The 27,624-nt window shown below is 38.0% G+C and overlaps 1 protein-coding gene and 1 pseudogene across 2 annotated transcripts; both read right to left on the reverse strand.

Annotated features, from left to right (window-relative positions):
- Positions 1-4,226: 4,226 nt before the first annotated feature.
- LOC104417387 lies at positions 4,227-12,255 on the reverse strand (annotated as a pseudogene).
- Positions 12,256-15,178: 2,923 nt separating this feature from the next.
- Positions 15,179-27,180, reverse strand: LOC104451634 (chloride channel protein CLC-d). Of its 2 annotated transcripts, none has more exons than XM_039299003.1 (23): positions 26,469-27,180; positions 26,261-26,333; positions 25,438-25,659; positions 25,298-25,344; positions 25,110-25,208; positions 24,017-24,091; positions 23,295-23,383; positions 23,029-23,169; positions 22,870-22,940; positions 22,716-22,795; positions 22,457-22,606; positions 21,403-21,462; positions 21,149-21,223; positions 20,779-20,930; positions 19,038-19,173; positions 18,828-18,959; positions 17,923-18,000; positions 17,778-17,833; positions 17,617-17,694; positions 17,371-17,527; positions 17,180-17,284; positions 17,052-17,093; positions 15,179-15,778 (listed from the first exon to the last, which is right to left on the reverse strand). In XM_039299003.1, exons 1-23 carry the CDS (start codon positions 26,643-26,645, stop codon positions 15,764-15,766), a joined length of 2,310 nt encoding a protein of 769 aa, XP_039154937.1. In that variant the 5' UTR covers positions 26,646-27,180; the 3' UTR covers positions 15,179-15,763. The 2 variants fall into 2 exon arrangements, with proteins under 2 accessions (XP_039154937.1, XP_039154936.1); XM_039299002.1 differs by having other exon boundaries at positions 17,047-17,093.
- Positions 27,181-27,624: the final 444 nt, after the last annotated feature.

A 27,624-nucleotide genomic window follows, 5' to 3' on the forward strand; every position in this document is an offset into this window, starting at 1 on the left:
GATAACCTTCCTGTTGAGACATAATTTGCGATGGAATATTTCAATCTCCTTTCTCCAGCATCTGGTGAGTATCAATTTGGGGGCTTTCCCCGATAATGCCTAATAGGTAATTTATATTCCACTAACATATTAGATTCATCAAACAAACCAGAAGCAATAGAGGAGATTACCTTAGGAAAATCCTCACGAACTTGGTCGGCTACTGGAGGGGAAGGGGACTGTTCAACTTGTTCACGTGTGGGTATTTGGCCCTTTGTCGAATCTTGCAAGGCTTTTGTAGCTACATCTGTCGCAAATTCACCATCACTTGCACCATATGTCACCTGCTCAACAGTTCCACCATTAACACCAGTCGTGCCAGCACCACGGTTGCTCCAACATCAGTCAGAGCCTGCCTAGCCCCGTTATCACCAGTGTTGGAGCTATCATCGACACTACTACCACCCCCAACAACCGCGTCTCTTCCTTCGGGTATAACCCCAGCAATAATCTCCCACCAATTCTCCCTTTCTAGCCAATTCTCCTCCTGAAAGGTAGAATTGGTACTCTGGTTAAAAAACTCTCCTTCGACAAATGTGACATCTATAGTCACATAAGTTTTTTTAGTAGATGGGTTGTAGCATCGATAGCTCTTTTGATGAGTACCATACCCCAAGAACACACACCATAAAGCACATGAATCAAGTTTGGTATGTTGGTTCTTTAGAATGTGAACAAACGCAACACATCCAAACATACGAGGAGGAATTATCAAGACTGATGGCAATGGGATAAATGCAGAGAGTGCTTGTAGAGGCGTACGGAAATCTAGCACTTTCGAGGGCATTCGGTTGAGGAGATGCACCGCCGTGGCAACAACATTATCCCAAAAACGTGAAGGAACATGTCCCTCAATTAAGAGGGTTCAAGCAATCTCGAGAATATGGTGATTCTTCCTTTCGGCCACTCCATTCTATTGTGGAGTTTGTGTACACGAGGTCTCATGAATGAGACCATGTTACTGAAAGTACTCCTTGAGATGTCGATTCACATACTCTCCGCCATTATCACTTTGAAGAACTTGTAGCTCAACATCAAACTGTGTTTGAACCATCTTGTGAAATACTTTAAACACATTAACCACTTCATCCTTAGTTTTCATCAAGTAAAGCCAAGTCATACGCGTGCAATCATCAATGAATATAACAAACCACTGACAACCCGAGATAGTAGTAATAGGAGAAGCACCCCACACATCAGAGTGAACTAATGAAAAAGGCACGTTATTCTTATTCCAACTTATGGGAAAGGAAACACGGTGGCTCTTAGCCAAAATGCAAGTTTGACAATGGAAATCCAACTCTTTTAGATCCAAAAATAATTCAAGAAATAGCTTTTTCGTATAGCCAAACAAAGGATGTCCAAATCGTCGATGCCAAAGCCAAATCTGTTTTTCTTTATTGCTAGGTGAACCCCGGACTTGATGCACACTTCCAAACTTGAGATCATCTAAGTAATACAACCCCCCCGGTTTAGTACCACGTCCAATGATCTCCTTCGTGAGGATATCCTGGAAAAGATAGAATTGAGGATACATTAGAACAATACAATTCAATGACAGGACAAGTAAGGTGTTAGGCAATGACAACTGAGGGGAAACCGCAACCACACCAACCCATGTCATTGGGTATGTATTCCCATTTGCATTTGAGATACTGCATTGTCTTGGTTTTGTAATGCTCACAAAATCATCTAGGCTAAAGGTCATATGTTCTGTATCCCCCAAATCGATAACCCATCCATCACAACTACTGTGATTAGGGAGAACCAGCGCACAACCACAATTACCTTGGATATTACATGAATTGGATGTAGTCGGTTGGTCTTGAATTTCAACTTTAGGCACCAAAGACAGCTGAGATTCCATCTTAGCAAAAAAAAAACCTTCCATTTTCCACTTTAGTACCCCCTGTCAGCTTGTTTTCACGCCTTCAATTCCTTCCACCACTCCGGATAGCCATGGAGCTTAAAGCATGTCTCTCAAGTATGCTTAGCATTCCCACAGTGTGAGCATCCTCCAAATGAAATTGTAGTTTGTGAACTGCTATTCGTCTGTCCACCCCCTTGCGTAGCTCCTGATTTATTCATTTGTAGAGTTGGCATTACTAGTGATTCTCGGACACCTGTCTTGCTTCCTCATGCCACCATGGCAACAGACCCAAACTTGGAAACAGTATGGGTGAGCATCACTGACTGTCTCGTATCCTCCCTATGAACCCGTGCATATGCTTGCTCGACAATTGGGAATGGTTGCATTTAGAGAACATCCGCTCTCACTTTGTCTAGATGATCGTCCAACCCATCAAGGAAGACATACACTTGGTCTTCCCGAATGGCAAGACTGTACTACTCAATATCAGTTGGGCATGTCATTGGGTTTGGACGACGGAAGTCGATCTCCCTCCACAAACCCTGAAGATTATTGTAATAAGCCTCAATTGTCTCTCCACCTTGTCTCATCCGAGCCACCCGCCTCTTCAAGTCATAAACTTGGGAGGTATCACTTCCATCAAAGAAGGTTGTTGCAACAGAGTCCCATACCATCTTCGCATTTGGGAAGCGAATAAAATTTCCTATTAATGCGGGATCCATCGAGTTGATTAGCCACCCCTTCACAATCGCATCCTTAGTCTTCCACTTTCGAAATTGAGGATTGGTAGGTGAGGGCTGAGGGAGATCACCATTAATATAACCTAACTTGTCTTTACCGGAGATGAACATCTCCACCACTTGAGACCACAATCCATAATTTGATCCATCCAATTTGACTGAGATTTGTGCAGTGGATGGCTCCTGGGATTGTGTTGATACCTGAGTCGAACTCTGAGTCAAAATCTGTGTCAGCTTCATCGTAAGATTCTCTAGAAGAGAAGTGGTTGTTGAATTCTCCCCTTGGTCTTGATGAGGTACCTCATCAGTTAGCTTTGTCATGGTTGCCAATCACAATTCCTTTGCAAAGGAATTCCTGGTCAGGTTAGATTAGTGCAACAACAGCACAAGTCAATGCTGCGGCAATGATCTAATTTGGTCGGTGCGGCGGCAGCACAAGGAAAAACCTAAAGTTGCAGCGGGGATCTGATCCAATGGAAAGAGTGGAAAAAACTAGTGTTCTTGCTCTGATACCATGTTGAAAAATAGATCACTATCATTTTCAGTATTTTTTTTTCTTTACAAGGCTATATATTACATACAAGTACTGCTAGAGTAACAATCGCCTATTAGGTAAAATATTCGCTTTCTATATGCATTACCCCCACAAATCAACTCGCGCAAATATAAATATTTTCCTTTTATACATATCATTCCTACAAATTAGCTCACACCAACAAAAGCAATGTAGCAGTCCACAATCCCAATAACCACTGACATGATAATTCCAACTAGAAATATACAAATGAGGTGGCTTTACATTTAATGGAAGGACTACAAAAGTTGAGGGATTATGTTAAGCCTCAAAGACAACATTAGACATTAAACAAAACTTTGGGTGCAACAAACTCATATCCTAGAACTAATTGGTAACTTCCGCTAAATAAAGTGGCGTGTAGCTTAAATAAGACTCGTAATTTTAAAGAAGAATTAGAGATTTTAAATCGTTAATGAGCTATGCAAAAAAAACAGTGACAATTACTTCGTGTAGATAATAATTTCGAGACGACCAAACAAACAATGATAATATGATAAGAGAGGTATCATTCAATACGACTTTTTTTACGAAGAATATGGTTGTTAGAAATTTACTGACAAGAAAAACAAAAATACCTTCTTTTCTCAGCCGAAACGCCATAATAGTGCGGTAGATGATAAGGAAATCCTAAGTTTAACGTCTCCCTGCTTTTGACCTATAATTAGAGATCATCCGCTTCTAGAACATGCGTCCTCCTTTTTAGCGGTTAATTAAGTACAATGCGCAACTTAGGGTCTTGACATGATTTTAGCGTTTCATACGCTCTTAGCTTTGTTCTGGAATGCGATTATGCATCAAGGCGAGAGTAAGATTCGAGTGGGTAGCCTCTAAATTCGACCAACATCTCGAGAACATTAACGATGTTTTGCCACGATGCAACCCCTTCTCTCGATCTATTTTGACAAAGCGAACAAGTGTAGCAATCCAGCCGATTTGGGTGCATGATATCACGATTCATTCGAAACTACTATGGATTAAACATAGTGCAATCTCCAACATCTCACGCGAACAATAAGGTGCCTATTAAGAAAGAATTGAACGAGGTGTGTACACCAACTTGTCCAAGGAATGAGGCTATAGAAGCACCCGTATGAACAAGAGGATCCTCCTTTGCAGGAGCTAGGCCACCCCCAACAGAGCCAACGATCCCGAATATCTATGGATATTCGACCAAACATTCCGTGACAAGGCATTACATGACATGGCTCAAGATCGAAAAATTCACGATCTTTTCCATGTTTTTTTTTTCTTTGGCTGCTCTCGCCACCGTTCCGCTTGACACGTATCATGTACCACTTCCAGAACCAATGCTGCTTCAACACTCTCTCGACCATCGAGTCCACGGGCACGCCCTTCGTCTCAGGCAATAAGAACAACGTAAAGAGCCCCATGACCAGGATCCAAGCGGCGAAGAAGAAGAAGATGCCGGCCCTCATGTGGCACAGCATCGACAGGAAGGCCTGCGCGATAATGAAGATGAAGAGCCTGTTGGGGTTCACGGCGAAGGAGAAACCAGCCGTCCTCGTCTCCAGAGGGAAGGTCTCGCTCGGAATCAACCACCCAAGCGGACCCCACGACCATGCGAATCCCATCACGAAAATGCACACCAGTACAACCACGACTATCGCCTCGGTAGGGTTGAGGGACCCTGCTGGTTTCAGGTGTAGTAGCAAGAGCACTCCTATAACACTCTGCAGCAAGGAGATAAATTTTATGGATTAGAAAGTATCAACGCATTGGATCAACCTCTCTCCTTCTATCTAACAGGATTACGCAAGTTTGATGTGATTTTCAGTCGATCGCGATTGAAGAAACATGTGAAGACAATGTGAATTACCAGAGTGATGAACATTTGGACACAAGCCTCAAGGAGCAACATGTAAGACGCGAAAGTGCAACCCAAGATCTCCATAACTAGAAGTAAGAACACATATGTAATCATGTAGATAGATTTATACACCTGATTTGGACCACCATTCTTAATGCGGAATAGCAACGATCTAAACTCAAGAACTGTGGTCCAAATTAGGTATGTAAATTTGTCTACATGATTACATATGTGTTCTTATTTCTAGTTATGGAGATCTTGGATTGCACTTTCGCGTCTTACATGTGGTATCAGAGCAGCCATAATCTCGAAATTGAACGCATAGTTTTTTCATGATTTTTCGTGATTTTTTGTTCAATAAAAATCAACTTTAATTACAAATTTAGAATGGGCTTGTTGGGACAAGCAAAACCGCGGCTAAGGCATCAAACACACACCCCATGATCGCTCATGCACCCTCACATGCTCTCACGCATGAGGCGCTGCTTGTGTGTGCATCGCACGCATGAGAGCTGATGTCAGCGACTCGCAAGGCGCGACCCGACCCGACTCATTGACTTAACCCGATTAACGGTTGACTAACCCATTGATCCGACCCAGTCCGACCCGTTAACTGCTTGACCCGGTTCATTTTTTACCAGACTAGTGGTCAGACCGGTCCAGCCGGCCAGCATGTGTGTAGCACACTCCGAACACGCGTATAGGCGCATCTAGACTTTGATTGGGGCATTTTCGGAGTCTATGTGCTCGTATGGAAATACTCTACACTCTAATATATTTATTTTTATTTTTAATAATTTTATGAATGTAAAAATACATACAAAATCCTAAATACGCGTGTTTTTTGGGTTATTTTAGGGTATTTTTGCGTATTTTCTTGTATTTTTTATGTTTTTGGAAATACAAGTGTTGGTTTATAGGTATATCATACATAGATATTGTGTAGAGTGTGATTCATTTATAATATATAAATTTTAATTTGTGTTAATGAATAAAGTAATATAATTAGCATGATATGGAATTTAAGTGATAAATTGCCATTGTTACTAAAGTTAAAATCACATGTATATAGTGTATGTGAAAAATAAAGTTTATATCCCCGGTATAAGAGAGTTTCAAGGATTTAATTGAGTTGTGATTGTCAAAGTGGCATACTTGATTGGGTTTTAGAAATATCGATCTCATATAATGATGGGATGTTTCCTGTTCTAATGTGTTGTCATACTTCCAAATAAGGTAATTATATATTAGTTCATGGAGAGATGAGTGACATGATGGTGGACGAGTGATCGATCTAGTGGTTCATATACCTAAAGGTGATGAATTCACAAAAGTTGGAATATATTCTCATTGCTGCTATCATGTGGGGAGTGTAAAAGCTGCATGTCATGTATTCTTCCCAAATGTGATTATGTGATAATGTATATAGTTCTCTAGATGTGTATTTGTGTATCTTTAAGTTACACAATAGTCACATGATGCTAATTACATACATTATTTGTTATTTTAGTCACCTTATCAGTAATTAATAACTCCATTATTATTAAAGTTTTTACTAGTTCAAACTTTACGTAGTGGAAATAGGATTTTTTTTGTTTGGGAAAAGAGTAGTTGGATTTGATTGTTTTCCATAAAGTTTTCTATTTAGGAACGCTTGAAAAATAATTTACTAACTAACTACACTGTTAAAAAATGATAGAAACCTTGGTAGCTTGAAATTGTCTTTTCTAATACCGAAATTATGATACATCTGCAAGAACTCTTTAACATAAGGTATGATTGTTTGATGAAACTAGGTATTACGTTCCAAGGATGATAGATTTGAGGTTTAAAAATCATACTCATAAAAGAACTTATGAAACCATCAGTCATTCTACAGTCCGAATCCTACAATAGAATCCTTCAAGAAGAATTAGTGGCTGTTACTTCTATTTAAAAGAAATGTCACACAAAGATGGACTGTAATAAGTATACAAAATTTGGTTGTCTGAGTGTGAGCTTGTAATCAATAATTTTTTGGTATTTTTTATGAATCAATTACCTATTATAAGCCTATTCAGTTCATAGTGGCTAGATAGTGGTGCAACAAGTTTGTTGTGTTTATCCTACGGGAATTCATAAATCTAAAGAAACCAAATCAAGATGAATCATAGCTCACCATGAAAAATAACAGTAAAGTCAACGTTGAAAATATCATTTTAATTCTAGATTATATTTTTAATATGATATTAAGAAATACATTTTATGTACTTTTCTTGACACGAGACTTAGTTTCCATATCTTATTTAAACATGTGTGGCTACTTTTTTGAAAAAAAAAATGTTTTTGTGTTCTTTAATTCAAATAAGGTTAAGTACTATATTATATCAAATGAATTTTATAGATTGCGTTTAACTCTCAATGATATATACGTCTCATATACGGTTGAAAAATGTCGTTTCCAAAAGTTTTATGCCTAAGGAATAATCTCGCACATGTTTAAAGAAAGAGTAAAAAAGTTGATAAAGTTGATAAAGTTGATATTTTGTCTATTCTTAACAGTTACCTAAAGACTTCTGTAGATTATTGTAGAAGTAAGATAAGTGAGATAAAGTCTGAATCTCTAAATAAATTCAAAAAAAAAAAAAATCGGACTAAATTTGAAAAACGGTTAGAATAAGTCTTAAAGGTTGTTAGACCTAACCGTGATGGTGAGTATTTTGCCAAGTATAGCAATACTGAATAGCTTAAAGACTCATTTATCAGATACTTGGTAGATTCTGGAGTGATAACTTAATTTACTATGCATGAAAATCCTGAACAAAATTATTTGGTCGAAAGGCATAATCGCACCATAATGAACATGGTGATGAGTATTATTAGTAAGACTAATTTATCCAGTCTTCTGTGAGTTGATATTTTGAAAGCAACATTTTTACATACAAAAACGTGTTTCTTATTAAAATTATTCTATTAACTCCTTTTGAGTTATGAACTAGATGTAAATCTAACTTGAATCATATTAAAATTTAGGGGTGTCCAGTAGAAGTGATGCTATATAATTCAATATTAAGTACGTTGAAATTCAGATCCACTCAAAATTATTCCGTATCTTATCCAGATTGTTCAAAGGGATATCGATTTTATAACTCTAATAAAAGTACAAGAATTATGGAATTGCTAAAGATAAAGTTTCTAGAGTTCGATGTAACTGCAGAGAACAACTACTCTTAGACTATTGAGGATAATAGTATACTGGAGATCAATGTGTCTTTGTCTTTGCTTATACAAACAATTGTGGAATCTCCTACACCACAAACTAAACTTGTTGAGGTTCAAGGTACTACCCTTGAGACAATTTCTAGTGAAGTTTGTCATGCCTCTTGAGTGTAGAATGAAGTGGTTGTAGCTTTCCTCAGGAGATGTGTTAGGGAAAGACGATCGGTTATACCACTAGATTATATAATCTATTTGTGAGAGCATGACTACGATATCTACTGCATGGTTGATCTAGTGACTTATACAAATGTTGTTTCTTGTCATTAATTAGGTATGTGGTTAGGTGTCATAAAAAACAAGATGCAATTTGTGAAATATTATAGTGTTCGGGAATTTATTAACTTGTCTAAAGTTCATGAGCTCATTAGTTGCAAATAGGTGTACAAAACGAAAAGGCATTTCAAAGAAATATTATGGAGTTTAAAGCTAAACTAGTAGCCAAAGATTTCACTCTGAAAAATAGGTGGACGGTGAAGAAATATTTTTTCTAATTTCTTCGAAAGATTTTTCCAGAGTGAACATGACATTAATAACTCAGTTTGATATGAAGTTACGCCAAATAGAAATTATCTTTCCAAATGGACACATTGATAACGGAATCTATATAGTGTAACTAGAAGTTTTTGCAGCAAATGATTCAAGTAAACAAGTTTTCAAACAATATTATTAAAGTTTTATAATATTGTCACTTCGTTCAGTTGAGAATAAAGAAATTCAGTATATATATATTGCAAGGTCAATGGGAGGAAATTTATTTTTCTCATACTCTATATACATGATACTTTGCTTGCAAGCAATGATCTTGAATTATTGTATGAGATAAAATAAATATTATCAAAAAAAAAAATTGAAATGAAGGACCTTGAGGCATCTTTTTGTCCTTTACAAGATCCGCAAGGATCGTTCTCGTCATATATTGGATTTATCTTAGAGGACATTTGCTTATCGTATTTTGGAAATATTTAGTATACATCACTACAAGCTAGGAGTTGCTCCTATCATTAAGGGTGATGAACCGAATCTGTTACATTGTCCTTATTTAGATATTGAGAAAATCCAATTAAATGATGTACCTTATGTCAATGCACTTGAAAGTATCATATATTAGTTAAATCCTAGACAAGATTATTGAGTTACTACCAATAAGTTTTTTGAGGTATTTAAAAAAAAAAAAGGACAAAAGGCTATTTGTTGATTTACAAACATGTTCAAGTCCTGTAGCTAGAAGGGTATTTGAATGTAAACTTTACTGGTGAAATCGACAACGAAATATGTATTTATGTTAGCAGGAAGTATAGTAAATAGAAATATGTCATATTTTACCATGTAAGCGAGATTTGTAGCATGTTTTTAGGTTGCTACTCAGGCAATTAGGCTATGGAAACTCATTAGGAAATTGATCGCATTTAAATTTATGGATATATCCATACGGTTATATTGAGACAATAACTCTGTAGTGTTATTTATTAACAACAGAGGTCCGAAGATGTCTAAATATATGGTGGTCAAATTTTATACTATAAAAAAAGGTACAAAATGGTAACATTGTAATAAAGCATATTTTCACAAATGATATGGTTGTAGATCCACTAACTAAAGGACTTCACTCTTCTGTTCTTGAATGAAATGTCATTAATATAGGTTTAGGAATATCATGAGATGTCGTTTTTTAGTGGGAACCGTTTCGGTTTTTCTCTAATAAAGTTTAAATCTGTATTTGTTATACTTAGTAAATGTTTGATATGTATCAACTTTTGCATTCAATAAAATATTTTTGAATATGTCATCATTATATTGAATACATATTGATAAAAGTCTTAGGGTATTATATAAATCTTGAGTGAATGTTAGGGGAATCTGATTATTAGCCTTGGGCATATCTTGTTACACATAAAGAAATATTAACCATAAAAACAAAATATATGTAGATTCACTGAAACCATAAAGACATTCTCTAGTGGCACTGGTTTTTTTGACACTTAAGATAAGAGAGTGATGACTGACAAATAGAATCTATCTATGAGAGTTGTTATTCATTTGTCGCACTATCATATTGAATTTATATCAATAAAGTCAAAATCACTCGTGACCATGGAAAGCTTTGTGTGTATACATGCAGTTATTGCCATGATTCAGTATTTGAGACTTTATGAGATAGGATTAACTATTAAGAATTATCTCTAGATCAAAGTGTGCACATACAGTACAATTTCAATTAATATATTCTGAGTGGGAGAATGTAAGAGTTTTTCCAGTGTGAGCTACATTAATTAATATTGTAATTTACCGTTTTACGAGGTGGGTCTAAGGTAAGATATAAGATTTCTTAATAGTCTAATATGAGGCTGGCTAGTCTGCATTGAGTTAAATCTCACCCATAATGAGAGAGCTTGATTAGGAACTCTATAAATAGTGCTCAATGAGATGGCCCTCTCACCTTTTAATGTTAGGTAAATGCTCATTTGTGATGATAATTGTGAAAATTATGATTAAAGGATAAACTTGAGTATTATTTATAGAGTTTCTAACTAAGCCCTTTCATTATGGGTTAGGTTCAACCCGGCTTACGTTAGTCAGCCTCATATTAGACTAATTAAGAAATATTCTATCTCACCTTAAACTAATCTCATAAAATGGTAAATTACAATATCCATACTAGGAAAACTCTTACACAATACCATTTGGCCAGCCTTGTCCACCAAGTAGATCGACACTAACGTGCTGAAAATGTTCAAAAGCTCAGTGATGACCGTCGAGAGCAGCTCGGCATTGTTAAACCCAATTGTTTGGAACAGGACGGGTGCTTAGAACATGATGGCATTGATCCCGGTGAACTGCTGGAACACTTGCAACAACATGGCTATGACAAAAGGGGGCCTGCTCGACAGCCTCATGAGCTTGTGGAACGGATGCTTCACTCATCTTGCGGCTTCACTGGCGGCAACAATTGAATTGAACTCGGCGTCAACGTTATCGGTGCCGCAGATCCTCATTAGGGTGGCCTTCCCTTGGTCGACCCAGTTGCGCTTGATGAGGATGGTTGGGGTCTCACAGATGATGAATGAGCCCATGAGGAGGATCACAGCCGGGATGCCGGCCAAGCCAACTGAGATCCGCCACCCATGAAGATGAATGTTGGATGTGAAGTAGTTGATAATGCCGGCGATGAGGATTCTGTTTGTAATGAAGAGTTGGAAGCTGATGTTGAGAGCTCCTGTGATTCAGGCAGGAGCTAATTCGGATAGAAACAGAGGCACAGCCTGATTAGCGAACCCGGCACCGCAACCGAGGATGATTCTGCCGAAGACAACCATCGCAAGGTTGACGCCACCAGTTTAGAATCCGATCCCTGCAATGAACAAGAAGGACCCGATCTGCAACGTCGTCCTTCGGCCGAATTTGGAGCACACCTTCGAGGCTACAAAGCTGGCTACGAGAGCAGCTATGTACAGCGATGATGTGAACAGCTGGAAGGACTCGTTGTCGTATTTACAGTACTCGTGCGCGCGCTTCTTTTTCTCGTACACGGTCATGAAGAATTTCTTCAAGAAGTCATCCATGGCAGTCGCTCCTCCTGAAATTCAATAAAATCCACATAAGCATTTGGAAAAGTGGGTAATTTTACAGTGAGTAATATATTTTGTACTTGGAATTTATAAACTAGCCACTGACAAGTCGAAATTGACTAATATACTATCCTATACCAGAGGCAAAAATGTGATATGATCTTTTCTCTCCTGGAACAAAAAAAAATTCTGTCTGGGCTCTTTCCATCGTATCAATCTGACGAAAAATTTCCATTTCTCCTACCTGAAATTCTATTGTCGTATCCGAACAACATCCCTCCGAAGGCCGCGAGGATCACGCACACGATGACGTAGAAAATTATTTTCCCGTCATGCTTGGGCATTTGGCCGCCATGGCTCACGACAACAGCCGGCATTCTCTCTAGCCTCTTTTTTTTTTTTTTTTTTTGGGTGAAAAAGAAAACAAAGGGGAGAGAAGAAGCTTAATCACAACGTATTTGGACAGAAAAAAGATGACCAGAGTGAAGAAGAGCCTCATATTTTGTCGGAATACGAAATCTTTGCGTGCATCGCATGGGGTATTTATAACACGTCAAGAAGGCTGGGAAAGGCTAAGTGAAGATTAAATGACAGCTAATGGCGATCTCATAATGACGTGGTTTTGCTCTTGATTAGACAATCATCCCTTAAGTGTCGGGCTTTTTGATTCGGCCTCGACAAATTGAACAGATTCTGCTGGTTAGTATGACCCAGGAGAGACTTTAGGCCCTATTTGGTAAAAAATGGTTCTGTTCCTAGGAACAAAAAAAGAATATAAACGTATTTGATAAAACTTTATTTTTCGGAACAAAAAAATAGGCCATGTTTGGTAAAAAGATGTTTCTATTTTCCGGAACAAAATTTTTTATTCTTTTGTTTCGGGGAACAAAAAAATAACAGAAACGTATTTGGTAAAAAATTTGTTCCCGTGAATAAAAAAACAATTTTTTTGTTTCCGAGAATAGATTTGAAACAAAAACAAAAAGTAGAAAAAAAAGTTATTTCTTGTTCCGGAAAACAATTTCTAGAAACACTTCTTTTTTCTTTCCTTTTTCTTCCTTTTGGCTGATCGCCGGCCTTGGCCATGGCCAACGAGGGCCGACGACCTTGTCGGAGCGTCGCCAGTTGACGCGAGGCTCGGCCTCGCCCTAGCCTGGTGAGGCCAAGCCTCACACCAGCCGAAGAGGCTTGACCTCGCCGGGGGCCGGCAACGCCCCGGCGAGGTCGCTGGCCATGACTAAGGCTAGTGACCGGCCAAAAGGAAGAAATAAGAAAAAAAAAATGAAAAAATATAATTAAAAGAAATAATAAAATTATACAAGTTTACCAAACACATTTCTATTCATGTAATATAAAAATTTTGCAGTTACCAAGCGCATTCTTATGCTCAGAAATTGTTCCCAGAAACAAAAATAGAAAAAACTATTTCTATTTAAAAATTGTTCCCCGAAACAGAAACGTTACCAAACGCGCCCTTAACCATCACGGAAGAGGTTGGGGACGTTCAATGAAATGCTAAAAAGAGAAATTAATTGTTCATGGGAATGGAAGGTTTTATCGCTTCAGACTAAATCAAGATTGACACTGAAGTGCGCATTCATTTTTGGTTAGAATTTTCCTAAAAGAGTTCATTGTCTAATTTAAGTGCAAACTTGACGTGGAAATACAAATAGAAGACCAAATACCATAAAGAAACACAAATTATGTCTGTTATGATACGACTACCCCAAACTTTTTTTAAGTCACAAAAAACCCTAAATTTGTCCACTGTACATAATTACCCCAAACTTTTTTTGTACCAAAAAGAAACCCAAACTTATACATGCATGACATACATGCTCTCTATTTTAGTTCTATCTAGGACATTTTTGTCATATCAATATAAGTTCGGAGTTCTATATAACACAAAAAAAAAAAAATCAGTATATTTAGGTCATAATGAACAAGTTTAGGGTCTTCAGTGACAAAAAAAGAATTGATATGAAAGTTACTATAACGACAGTGAAACAAAGACCAGTAAATTGTTACAAAAGTTAATAACTTCACATTTATATGTGCATCAAACATAAAAATAAATAAGTTAAATATAGTCAATAACACAAAAAGTTGGTAAGCAACTTAAATAAGGATGGTGATTTGATATGAAAGTTGGTAATTTAAAAATGTCAATCGGGTAGGCAAACTTTTACAAAAAGCTATTCATTTTAAAACGACAAAATAAATGGTGGTAAATTATTCAAATAAGAGTTGATAACCTAACCTAAAACTATCAAGTAATTAAATCAAGAAAATATCATTAGATAACTCAACTAAGGTTGGTAATTTGACATAAGAGTTGGTAATGTAAAACATCAATATGCCACAAAAATAAAAGTTGGTAAGTTTTCACAACAATGGCGAATTGAAATGACCAAATAAATATTATTAAATAATCCAAATAGGAGTTGATAATTTAGAATTAGTTTATTTCTTTATGGGACAAAAGTTTGTAAATAACTCAAGTTAAGATTAGTAATTTAATATATTAATTGCTAACTTTAATCGGTCAGCTCTAAAAATAATCACCTACCCAAAAACTAAGTGCTAACTTAGCCGAAATAAAGTTGGTGTGTAAGTTAAATAAGACTGGTGATTTCATAGAAGAATTAGAAATTTTAATAGTTGTCAAGCTATGTAAATAAAAGTCACTAATTAATTTGTATAAATAATAATTTCGAGACAACCGAACTAACAGTGATAATTTTATAAGAGAGTCAATAACTTACAAGTCACCAGACAATACAACTTTTTAACCAAAGGTATAGCTTTTATAAATTTACCAGCACAAAGAAAAATTACCTTATTTTTTCCACCGAAATGCCATCAGGGTCCGGTAGATGGTAAGTAGGAAATCCTAAGTTTAAACGTCTCCCCGCTTTTGACCTAAAATTAGAGCTTATCCGAATAGTGGACAAGCATCCTCGTTTCAGCGGTTAATTAAGTACAGTGCACAACCTAGGGACTCGCGTTTCTCTCAACATCATTTAAGCATTGCATACGCCAATAGCTTTGTTCCGAAATGACATTACGCATGAAGACGAAAGCAAGCATCCTCTAAACTCAACGAACATCTCGTGAACATTAATGACCTTTTGCCACAACGCACCACCTTCTCTTGATCAATTTTTGGCAAAGAGAACGATCCAGCCCGTTTTGCAGCATGATATCGTGAATCAGTCGAAACTACCATGTATTAAACATAGCGCAATCTCCAAACATCTCACGCGATCAATGATCTCTTTCGAGTGCAAAGATAACCACTTAACTCTACGAATTTCGCATGCCAATAAAGAATCTGGAATCGTTGCAAATGATGCCAAACACGGGTTGGAATCCAGACAGGTCTCCACTCTTTCTTTGTTTTATTTCTGATCTACCTTTCCCAGAATAATATTTTCATTTACAAAAAATATATGAATAATCCTAATTCTATCGGGCGGCATGACTTTATCCCTTCAGTTACCAGATGTCATTTCCTGTCCCTCTCTTTCTTTGGATTGAACTCTTATAATCTAGCTCATGATACATTAGGAAAGAACAGCTATCTGACCACACGTGGAATCAGATTCCACTGCTGGAAGCATCTAGCCAAATGCTTATAGAAAGACGGAGTCGATGATCCTCCTCAATAGAAAGCCAATAACCGACGAGCCAAAATTGGAGCGGCTGACCTTTAATGTCATGAAGATGCAGGTTATACTAACTACTTTTCAGGGCCAGAAGCAGAAAGAATTCTGCTTCGCTTCAGTGGAGATACATCATTCCTGTTAGCTTGATGTACGATTTTGGACCAGGAGATCATTCAGAAGTGGATCCTCCATATCCGCAGTCCCATTGACTCTTCTATCAGGGCGTCGACCTCTGCAGAGACATCCAAAACAAAGAAATCAATTAGTATAATAAATGCAGAATTTTCTGAGCTTGGAATATAGAGGGTAGATGAAGAAATTAACTTTTTGAAGCACTTGCAGCGAAGACATGCTTGACATGATGTACAACAATAGCACTCTGTTGCGCTAAGACTACTCCAAGAAAATAACTGCTTGATAAGTATAACGAAACCCAAACCAAAAAGATACTTTTCTTACCAAAGAAAATCAGAGTACCATGATGCAATTTAAACAGAGATGATGAAGGATATAGCCCCAAATCTTGAGGGGAGGCCCCATTTGCTTAGAACAAAACTCTTTAGCTTAAGGTTTTTCCAGGATTAATTTTGCTCTTGCATACAAGAAACTGTCGCACACATTTTTCCATCTGAAACAGATTTTCTCCAAAAATTCCCTGGTCATTGTATGGTAGCAAGATGGAGCCATTATTAGTGTAGTTGGTCTCACATTTGATCCAGCACTCCACCTTTACAATGGAGGAGTACCATGTAGCGAAAGATCTGGCTCTTATTTCTGTACCAAGTGATGATACATTTGGATACTTTCTATCAGGGAAAAAAGTGAGTTCTGATCACCCAGTTGATCGATTCTGTGGTTTTCTGATCAGGATAGTACCATAGATTGTGTGGTCAGGTCATCGTAGCCTATGAAAACTGTTAACTTGTAGTATCACAAAGGTAAATAGGCAGCAAGTGGACCCAAGCAGTTCCAGAAAAATGACATTCTTATTAAAAAAAAAAAAAAAAAAACATATTGACTTACGGATGCAAGTGAGGCAAAATTTCGAAAAAGTGGTCTTCTTAACCCATTTTTCCATTAAACAAACAAAGACTGAAAAGCCTAAGAAAATCTTGTAAAAATTTTTGTGGGTAACATAGTCCTGAGTATACATTATTGTTTCCAGTCTCCTTATTGCAAGTGCCAATGTAATGGCATCAAGATTGTATGGTTTTCAATAAAGCTAACTTAAAGTGCAGTTGTTTTCATAAAAGCCAAGCAGAAGAAGAGGTCCCAACGAAACCACTCATAAGAACGTGAAGATGTCACAAGCCTCTGTTTAGCGGAAAATTCTACCTAGCAAAACCAGTGGTCCCCCCCCCCAAAACACCAACAAAAAAAAAAAAAAAAAATCCTTTACATGCAAATCAGCGGAGCTAATTCTCTCCCTCCTCCCTCTTTTCTCAGTTTAAAGCATAAATATACGTACACCATGTTAAATGAGTAAAGCAACAAAGAGACCTTACACTGGTCGATTGAAGCTCCACTGTATCCAAATCTTCATTTTCCTGCAATACAAATACATGTTCATCTGTTGAAGTGCCAAGCAAAATTTGCCCACTTGAAAACATGAAGTGGCTATTAACTACATTACCTCTTCAATCAGCAAATCCTTTCTCGTGATCAAACCAATAACATGAGATGCGCGAGGCACCACAAATATATGTCTCAAACCCAGCTGGCGGAAAAGGTTGTAAACCTACAGTCAGCAAGAAGCGACATTTATCAACTCACAGGCCCAATGCTCAAGGATCATAATCTCCAAAATGGAAAAGAAACCTTCACCTTTGTCAGAGACATGTCTTCAGGGACTACATAAGGAGAGGGATTTAAAAATGGTGCTAGATCTATATACATTTCCAAGTCATCAGAGCTTAAATGTATATCATCAATAGACAATCCTCTACTGGTAGCAGGTTTGACAAACTCATTGAAATTGTGCCTGAAATTCACAATTGAAAATAACATTGTTCAAAATTTTCATATAATTGGAACACTAGAGGGAAGAACATTTGTCAATTTTTGGCTTACCTAATAATCCCAGATCCCTCACAGGCCAATGGACTGTGCTGGAAATCTACTTTAGAGTGCAGAAGCACCAATAAATGGCTGTACCAAGAAATCCAATTCCAATTAACCAACACTCTTCTTATTATGAAGGAACAGAATTTACAGACTCATAAGCACACTACCTGCGCAGCATTAACCCTATGACGAGTGTTTCTCCATTTCTTGTATGATCTATTACCTGAGAGAAGTTGTTAGTTGAAACATCAGGGAGAACCATCGAACTAAATGGAATGAAGCAGCATAAGCAAAAAAAAAGCACTTCCATACAGGAAAACCATTGTGTTTGTTGCTCCGCAAGATAGATGCTACATCAGAGACCTTGACAACACGCGGCAAGGAAATCACCTTCAGCAACAAAGAAAAAAGGAAACATCGTTGAGTATTGGAAAATGATATAGGATAAAAATACAAAGCTACAAATATCGCGTGCACCATGCAGCTCAAGTTCTTGGTCGTAGAGCAATTTTAATAACTACGCCATGATCAGAACCACGAATCATTATCAAATGCCAGAGGCAGTAAAACTAGTTTTTAATTTATGCCGATCTATTGCTGACCAGAAAGGCAAAATTGACATCTGATTACCTCACAAGCTTTAACTGTTGATGGAATGCCATAATTATCTTGAAACTTTTGTTTCTTACAAGATATAGGAAACAAAATAAATCATCCATAACATATGATTCCTTGTTTTCATTTACTTGCAAAAACAATATAAAGCAGAAGGCATTAACTTAAATAGTTGGCAAATACTACAAAACCTACTTGTACAGTACGATGAATGACAGTTTTATCTCATATCAATAACAGTGACCAAAATACCAGTTTAAGATAGAGTTCTTCCTCAGGATAATTGGAGGAGAAGCCAGCTAGGGGAATGGGCAGTTAATGGTTGGTATAATAATATTCAATTTCTTGAGCCAAACAGCAATGGCAAAGATTTACACTTAAGAATATACACCAGATTGAAAAGCTCAAGTGGGCCAGTAAAAAATTTGAAAAGTACGAGCAGGATGCACATGTGCACATTCCTAACATTAGAGTAATTATGAATTAGACTTTTTTCTAAATCTTATTGGAACTACAATTGTGTGGCCATATGCATTGGAACCAGATGCTGCACGTATTAAAATAATTGTGAGAGTCTTATTGATCACTAAAAGGATGTCCACCTTTTGGCTTCCACAACCCTCTTTCGCTGTCATTTTGCGCATCCGGTATTTAGGTCTTGATTCTAACAATGGAATACCCCTCAACCTGGCCTGCTCTTCATAGAGACCTTCATTAAAAGCATCACCAACAGCCTGCAGCAGAACAGACTTTAGCGTCCTTGCAAAGACACAAACGCAAGTCTTTGCAGTACGATGTCGATGTAAGCATACCTTCGATATAAGAAGAACAAGCATGATAAGGGGCAAAAGTTTCAAATTGTTTGTTATTTCAACCATAATGACACAAAGCGACACAGTCATCCGCATTGAACCACCAAGGAAGGAAGCAGCACCCAATAATGCATACCTAGAGAAACAGAGAGTAAGTACATGAAAATCAATGAAAATAACAATATACAAATTTGATCTATGTGTAAGGACAACAAAATGCTTTCTAATAAGAACACGGTCAGGTATGACTAGAAAGACATAAGAAAATGAAAGTCACATTATAATGGAGGAAGCCCAGCGAATTGTGCCTTTTATGGCATGTGCACTCAATTAGAAGGAAAAAGTTGAGGTTAGGCCTCTCATTTGGAGGCTTGTGCATGCTACCCCTGCACTTGGTTGTGGACAGACGTAAAATAGCTAAAAGGAAGGGGAAAGGGAGGAGTGGTCTAAGAGCACAACTTTGCAGAGAAGTCCACAAGCAGTCAGCAGATACCGAAAAGATAGAAGAAGGCCTCCAGTTTTAATGGAAACAAAACGTAGCAAGTTGGAATAAGATGGTATCTCTCCAAAATAGGAGTGCATCTCCGAAAATTGTCACTTCTTTAACCATTAATGGCATTCAACTTGAATCACATGAAATTTTTTGGACAGCATCTTAGTAGATTAAATCCTGACACATATTTCACTGCTAAAGGAGGAGCAAACTGAAAAATTAGTTGTAAGATGGATAGCCTATATGAAAATGCAAACTCTATTTCCCAGCATCATCTCACAAATTTCCTAAATCTGTGAAGTCAAATCATCATTTTTATCCAGCAAATATGTCACTAAAGTACATTCCGCAAATAGGATACTTCCCTGAACTGTTGCATTAATATCAAATTCACTTGAAGGTGTAGTGAATAAATGCATGTCAGGGTCTGTGTCAGTATGTTTATATAAGCGTGTTGCAAAACATGTTGCCGAACGCCCTTAACAGTTCAGCCACAGCACAGGCCAGCACCACCACAACATAAAAAGCCACAACAATGTCAAACAGGCTCTTAAACAGTTTTTTAAGACCATACGGGTGAGTGAATCAGTCAAGTCACCAGATCATGGTGTGACCCATTCGACCACTTCATTATTTTATTTGTGTAAAATATGTGCAAGATGATAAAACAATATTCGGACGTGGCTTATTGGTCTATTGTGTGCATACCATGCACTGAAATCATGCTCCATCCAAGGTTCAAGCTTTTTCTTTACACTGGTTGCATCTTTATTTATAACATCAATTGATTGCAAAGTTCACAAGATTGGAAGGTGAACATGCCTGGATGAGTGGTTCTCACATGGATTTTTCACATAGGAGACAGAAATATATGCTTCTCTCGGCAGAGCCAGTTCAACCCGGCTCTCTACACGATTTTCCACAATTAAAGCCAGTCGCCAATGCAACCAGTTGAACCAGCCCGCCCTTCCGCTCCAATTTACAAAACATTGATTAAACAACAAAAGTGACATTTGTAATTTGAGGAAAACAGCAGTTATTACTATCATTAAATACATTAGTATGCAGGCTTATTCTAAACATGCCTCGGAATCATTAATTACTTCGAGCTCAAAGTATCATTCAACAACTGCTGCAGCAGATTTACTTCTTTAACAGCACATCAGAAACAATGATGGCCTTATGCATGTGGAAGTGGTAATCCTCAAATGAAATCAAAAGTACAACTAAACAAGTGAATAGGCTTACGTTCCCTCCTCAATGTTAAGCTTCTTGTAAAAGTTGACAACAAACATGCCAACCAGGCGTCCGTATGTCGATCCTATCATTATTCCAGGAACAAACTGACCAGCAGGAACAGCAGAACCAAATGTGATCACTGCTAACGTATAAAACATAACCTGTGGCAGGATGTAAAAGAGACAAGTTACTTTGCATGTATTATACCAAAATATGCACAAAATAGAAACAAAGGCATGGATTTATCAGTGTGTAGTGACAGCATGTTTAATTCCAAATTCTATGAAACAAGCAGCTTCAAAAATATTCCACCCAAAGGTGTAACACCTTCTTGTAGTTGGAACGAAAAAAATGATAGATGCAAAGCAAAATGCTTTACCAGAAAGGTCAACAAACTTTGGGCACTGTACTCATGAATTGTCTTTGCACTAAACAAGTTCCTGATGGCATCATCCTGAACAATAAAGTCGATTTCATTGATTGGAATCAGTTAAACATAGGAGATTCCATCAGCAGCAAATCTGTTCACTATTTTGCCAACAACGATAATTCTACCAAATTTGCAAAATATAGTAGCCTGAAGGATGCACAATTCTGCAAAAGAACATAAAGGCATCAATTAATTTAGAATACCTGCGTGTTAAAGAAAATAGTAGCAAGATCATTGTACTCAGTTTTTCTTCCACAGTAAAACTGCAAACAAATTAAACCCCAAGATTCAGCAAAACCAAAACAATGAGTATACAAAGAGTATATTCCTTGCAAGTGTAGAAACACCATCTATGAGAGGAAGTGTTATCACAGTCAGTAACAAATTCGTTAAGGTGAAATCAGGCAAGTGTTCCTACTTGATTAAGGCAGGATAGCTTAGGCTACAGATGTCAAAAATTTGATTCAATAATAAATCTCGCCCAATCACAGAGATGTAATTGAACACACTGTAACACAAATGAATCTACCTTGAAACATGTTTTGTGTAATAGTTTAGTAAACTAAAAGTTCAGCATTGTAACTTATATTGAAAGGAAGTTACTCATTCAATAAACCATGCTTAGTGATTTCACGAAGCTACAGTGCAGATAGTAACTCGTTATAAGAGGAAAGCACCATGCCTGGGGATAGAGACAGACAAAAATAGTGGAGTAAGGCCAGTAGGGAACAGGGGGGAGCCCCGGCAACTCATGCTGAGACTCAATGAAACCTAACCAAATGTTTTTCCTCTTGCAAGTCATCGATTCAATCATACATGTCAAAAAAACTGTCTAGATATAAACAATTAACTAATGATCAGACGAATTATCACAAAGACGACCACCACAGTGATCAAAGAGTTCCTGACCTTACATCTGAATTAACTACTCAAAGCTAACTTGTAGCGCAGAAAGAAAGTCTACCCCATTAACTGCCACATTACAGTTAAGTAATATCGTAAAAATTTACTGGCTCAATATGAGAATTTAGATAGAAAAAATATTATAATCCAATAGATTGGCTTTCACAATTTTTCCAGAAAATGGGGCCAAAAAGATAATTAGCGAATGAAATTTGTCTCAAAAACTAACAATGAGAATGAACTACAACTATGAAACTTTTATATCCGTGGTAGCAGTAATGATTTTCATGATTCACTCCTCCCCTTCCACTAATGCCTCCCATATAATGAAAGTGATGGCAAAAACAAATTTACCTCCACATAATTTCCATACATTCCTGGAGACCTTGGGCATTGTATACCAGAAGAGGGATCTGTTTCAGGACACGGAGTGCATTTTCGCAGTAATGGTACACCGAAGGATATCACTGATGTTAGCAGAGATATGAGGCATGCTTCAATTATCTGCTCCAAATTTTTTTATGAGATGATGTAAAATGAATATAAGAGGGAAAAGGTCCTGGGCAAGTAGACACTTGGAAAAAATGCACATCATCTCACATTGAATGTTTACCTTGACACGATTTCCTTTCTTGTGCAGATAATTTCGACGCCAGTGAGTTATATATAGAGTAAGCTGGTTAAATAATGCCCCTGAAAAAAACATCAGCCAGATCAGAGGGCAAAAAGAGGGCATTAACATGAGATCCAACTAGCAAAACACCAACCAAGGAGACCCCCAATAACTCCGATGACAGCCATTGGCAGTAACTCCTGAAATGAGTAATCCTCTTGAGCACTGCAATGGAACATCATTAAAAGTCTATTAGCTAGAAAAACCCGAAAACAATTCTAAGGCTTCACCAGATTAAACAATAAGAACCGACCCTGATATGTCCCATATTATGAATCCACCCGCGCCAAAATGTCCACACTTTCCGCTTTTACACCAACCCATTGCAGTTCGTACGACAACAGCAACAATTGCAGAAGTGAAGAAAACACGCCACATAAGTTGACTCCTCCACCTTAGAAAACGCAAAGAGCATAACTCTGGAATGATACTTTGTTCTTGATAGTTCAAAAAATTAATGCATGTAATCCTATCAAGGAAACACTACTTAACCAAGTAAAAGCAGGTGGGCCATTTTACCATGACGTAACTTCTTCCAACGCAAATAGAACGCCACCAACTGGGGCTCTGAAGGCAGCAGCAACTCCAGCAGCACATCCACAGGTAACCTTGGTAAAGTATTGAAAAATTGACAATAAGACAATAGCATTTCAGAGGCAGAACATTGCTACTAGAACAGATTGGGCATTTGAGCTTTAAAATGCGCCTTCTCATTTTGATAAGAAAGGAAAAGAATTACACAAGAAAAAGGAAAATCCTGCTCAGCATATAGACAGTGGTAAGTAGTGGATGCCGACACTTCCAATCAGACCAGGCATTCACCATGATTAAACTGATAAAAGAAGGCCCTGATCTTTAGTATGGACTATGGAGTACAAACATCCAAACTATAACAGAAAAAGGAATAGGGGATGAAGCAGTCAACAGTTTCAAATTTAATGGTTTCCATTGTCAATCAAGCATAAACAATGAACTTTAGATGTTGCCATAAGAGGTTACTAGCAGAAGCAGGATATCATTAAATATTTTTCTAGTATAAAATGGTGTTTGGGGCAACTAAACTTTGTGTGAGTGTATGTAGCTTCCCTTCAAAATTTAATTTTTATAAATCATGAAAAAGCCCCACAAGAAAGCTTGGGTGAGATAAATAAATGAGTCCACATGCCAATAGAAGGAAGGGAAAAAACTATATGCTGTCGAAGAGGTGCCTCTCATCAATCTAAGAGGCCTTAGTAACTTACAAGATCACGGCGATCCCGATCACTCTTGAAGACTTGAAGCCACCTCGAACTCACATGATATTTTGTGGATCCCCCCTGAACTCGGAATCACATTAAAGAAAAAAATGGTGTTCATGACCTTCGGCAAAAACACAACCATGCTTGACACAACCATGCTTGATCACTTGATCCTTTGTGATTACCAGATAAAATGTAGGATTGCATATAAAGGAGTATCATGGAAAACAGAAAGGACAATATGAGAAATATATCTGAAACACCATCCAACAGATCAGTCTCTGCTTCGGACAATCAATAAGGTTTGCACAAGAACCACCACTTTAGCAAAACACCAGCTGAGGTCTATTTGGGGCACAAGATATAAAACAACTAGTGATCACACACAGATTCCAGGCCACCAATTATGTTCTTATTTCTAAGAAACAAGACAACCATATCACTAAATTTATAGAAAAGCTGGTTCCTCCAACTATTTGCAGGAAACCATCTGTTATCTACCACATGGTTAATGCAGGCGTGGATGCATAAAGCAGCACAACGTGTATTGCTAAACCTACAGCCATAAAATAATTATCTCTCTCTATCAACTTCTTCGATTTCCTCACTTACAGCCCATTACATATACTCTGATTTTTTCTTTTTCTTCTTTTTTTTTAATTTTTTCTTTTTTTGGGGATCTCACAAAAACTCTGGTTTAATTAATGTCAAAAGTAGAAACATGTAAGGCTACACCAATCCTTAAGCCACACGAGACTAAAATAGAAAGCACATAAGTTGGTCGACAGATAGAGACACCGATACTGAATTTGGCTAATTCAAACACTTTAAATTGCTGAACATGCTCATTAAAGAATAAAGCATCTAAAGAAGTTGTCTATGAAACATGCAGTCAAGGACCATTGCCTTTAATCATATGAAGATACAAAAACCATTCCCAATACAAGTATATGAAAGCATAAAGTGACGATCTAGCCGAATCCTCAGATCGTAAAAGATCACAAAATGAATAAAAAAAGTGAAAATTAAGCAGCGCCCTTTGAACAAACAATAAGGTGCTTATTAAGAGAGTGTTGGATGTGGTGTGTGCACTAACTTGTCCAAGCAATGAAGCAATACAAGCACCCGTATGAACAAGAGGACCCTCCTTTCCAAGAGCTAGGCCACCCCCAACAGAGCCAATGCTCCCGAATATCTGTGGAAATTAGAGATTAAGTGATCATTGCAGCCCATTAGAGAAAGTCATAATGTAATTAAACAGCAAACAATTGACAAGTGATTTACCTTTCCAATCAAAGTTCTAAAGAAAAGAATGCCATGTATATCAACTCCTGATAATTGAGTTCAAAACAATGAGTACTCTTGAATAAATGATGCCAAAACGTTGTGGAACAACAAAGATACAGAATGCCAATCAAGCATACCATTTAGATAACCCTTAATTTCAGGAATGCCAGAACCAGCAGCTGCTGGTGCAAAATTTGTAACTATATATACAGAAGACAGCACTAGAGCCAAGTTGAATAATACATATATCAGAAAACCAGCGAAATAGGATTTTTGAATTATATTAAACGTCAATTGGAACTTCCATCCAGCAAAGTTCTCGACTGATATATTGATGAAAACAGCAGCTAATCCAGTACCTGAAAGCAAACAACCAAATAAGAATCGAAATATTTCCACGAAAGTAAACATAAGAAAAAAAAAATACAGAACAAGTAAACATAAGAAGAAAAAAAATACAGAACGCCGCATAGAGAATACCCATAATATCTCAGAAGCTTTCAGATAGTACGACATCAACTACGTTTACATAGTGAGTGAGTAACCATAAAACAGAAATTATTTGAAGTTTCTGTTCAAACCAGTGCAACAACAGCTACAACCATCCGATGCGGAGGCACCCCAAAAGCTTCTACAAGTAGTTCTTTTTCTTGTAATTATTGGCAAATTGAACACGTAACAATAAACGGCAAGGAGTTCCATTGAAATTCCAACTGCCTCTTCATTCCAAAAAGGAAAAAGAAAGACTTAACTCCGCAATCAATCCAATCACGCACATCATCAGTCTAATTTAACCACTTGAGGAATTCGAGAGGCACTTCACCTACCACCGAAAGCATTGTTCATAGACGTTTTTCAGTAGGCCTAAGAATTAGGTTCAATTCAAGCGCAACATCATGAAAAAGCATCCCTAATCTCCGGCCTACCAATAAGAGTCGCAAAACGCACAGATCAGCTTACCAATTCCAATGAGCAAAGCAAAGAACCACTTCACCGCCACTTGATACACAAAATACACCTTCCCTCTTTGCGCCTGCGCTCAAAAAAAAAAAAAAAAAATCAAACTTTCAGACTCACGTCGAGATCCACACCACCGCGATCCGCCCTCGAGCCGAAAATTCCCTCCCCCCAAAACAAAAAAAAAAAAAAAAAAAAAAAAAACGCAAACCTGCTCTTCTCGGTAGGCATAGTTCTCGATGACCTCGTAGTCGAGGCTCTCGACGCTGCTGCCGTCGCTCTTCTTCGAGATGCCGACCGCGTCGAACTCGCCGTCCTCCGTGTTCGGGAGCCGGGACCAGACGAGCCTGGCCGTCTCCATACCGTTCTGCAGGTGATTCGACAGCATGACGCTCGGGCGACCCCCCGCGGAACCGCAGCCCCCCTTCCCAAAATCCTCGGTTACCCAAAATCAAATTTCACCCCAGAACCCTAAAATCTCTCCCCCTCAGGCGCCGGCCCCCTCCCCCGGCACGGATCGCGAGCGCGCGCGGCGGAAGGAAGGGGTGGGGGGAGGATCACGCCCCGGCGCGCGACCCGGGATCGATCGGCGATCGAGCTCTCCGACCGGCCGGCCGAATCGGGGCGGAGATGGAGCGATGGAGTGATGGAGAGGCGTGGAATCGCGCGCGACTCTTCTTCTCTTCTTCTCTCTCTCTCTCGCTCCGACCGCGGGGAGTGGGAGTTGGCTTGTCGGGGGCAATGACGGGGAGCGCACGTCCGAGTCTGCGGCTGTCTTTTTGACCCGTTGTACCTGCAGGCGTTTCTGCAGCGCTAGTATTTGACTCCGAATCGGAATTCCATTTGAGCTCTCTTTCCTCGCGACGAACGGGAGACCGACACCCGAACTTCCTCAACTCCCCGATGATTCCCCGATGACGCGATGTTCCACCGAGAATAATGTCTTCGCGAGATCAAGCTTCGGACATTGTTTTTATTTTCTTAATCTTGCTTTGGAATGTTGCGTGTTTTTTTCTTCTTCTTTTTTTTTTAAAAATGTTCGAATATTTTGCATTTAGGATGACATGAAATTTCGATACGGAAAGATAGAATAATTTCATCCACGGTATTGCCTAAAAGTCGGAATAAACTCTATTTCCAGTGCGATCCACATATACTTTCTGTGAGTAAAAGCAAAACATAAACATTATAAGTTAGATTATTTCATTTATATTTAGACGTGATAAATCTGTTGTACTAAATTTATATATTATCTCATTGATGTTATGCCGGCAATTATTTTTTCGAAATAATTTCATATTGTGACTTACGTTTATTTTGTGAAATGTACCGATTTTCTTGAAAACGAAGTTTATACGACCTCATTG

Source organism: Eucalyptus grandis, chromosome 8 (genome assembly GCF_016545825.1).
Source record: "Eucalyptus grandis isolate ANBG69807.140 chromosome 8, ASM1654582v1, whole genome shotgun sequence".
Classification (NCBI taxonomy): Eukaryota; Viridiplantae; Streptophyta; class Magnoliopsida; order Myrtales; family Myrtaceae; genus Eucalyptus; species Eucalyptus grandis.

What these genes read in the sequence shown, in the direction of transcription:
- LOC104451634 (XM_039299002.1), bottom strand. Translation starts at nt 26,645, where the DNA reads ATGCTGTCGAATCACCTGCAGAACGGTATGGAGACGGCCAGGCTCGTC. An exon ending in AATTAAGGGTTATCTAAATG is followed by an intron (nt 25,345 to 25,437) that starts GTATGCTTGATT and finishes CTCAATTATCAG; the next exon opens with GAGTTGATATACATGGCATT. An exon ending in ATAATATGGGACATATCAGG is followed by an intron (nt 22,941 to 23,028) that starts GTCGGTTCTTAT and finishes GTTCCATTGCAG; the next exon opens with TGCTCAAGAGGATTACTCAT.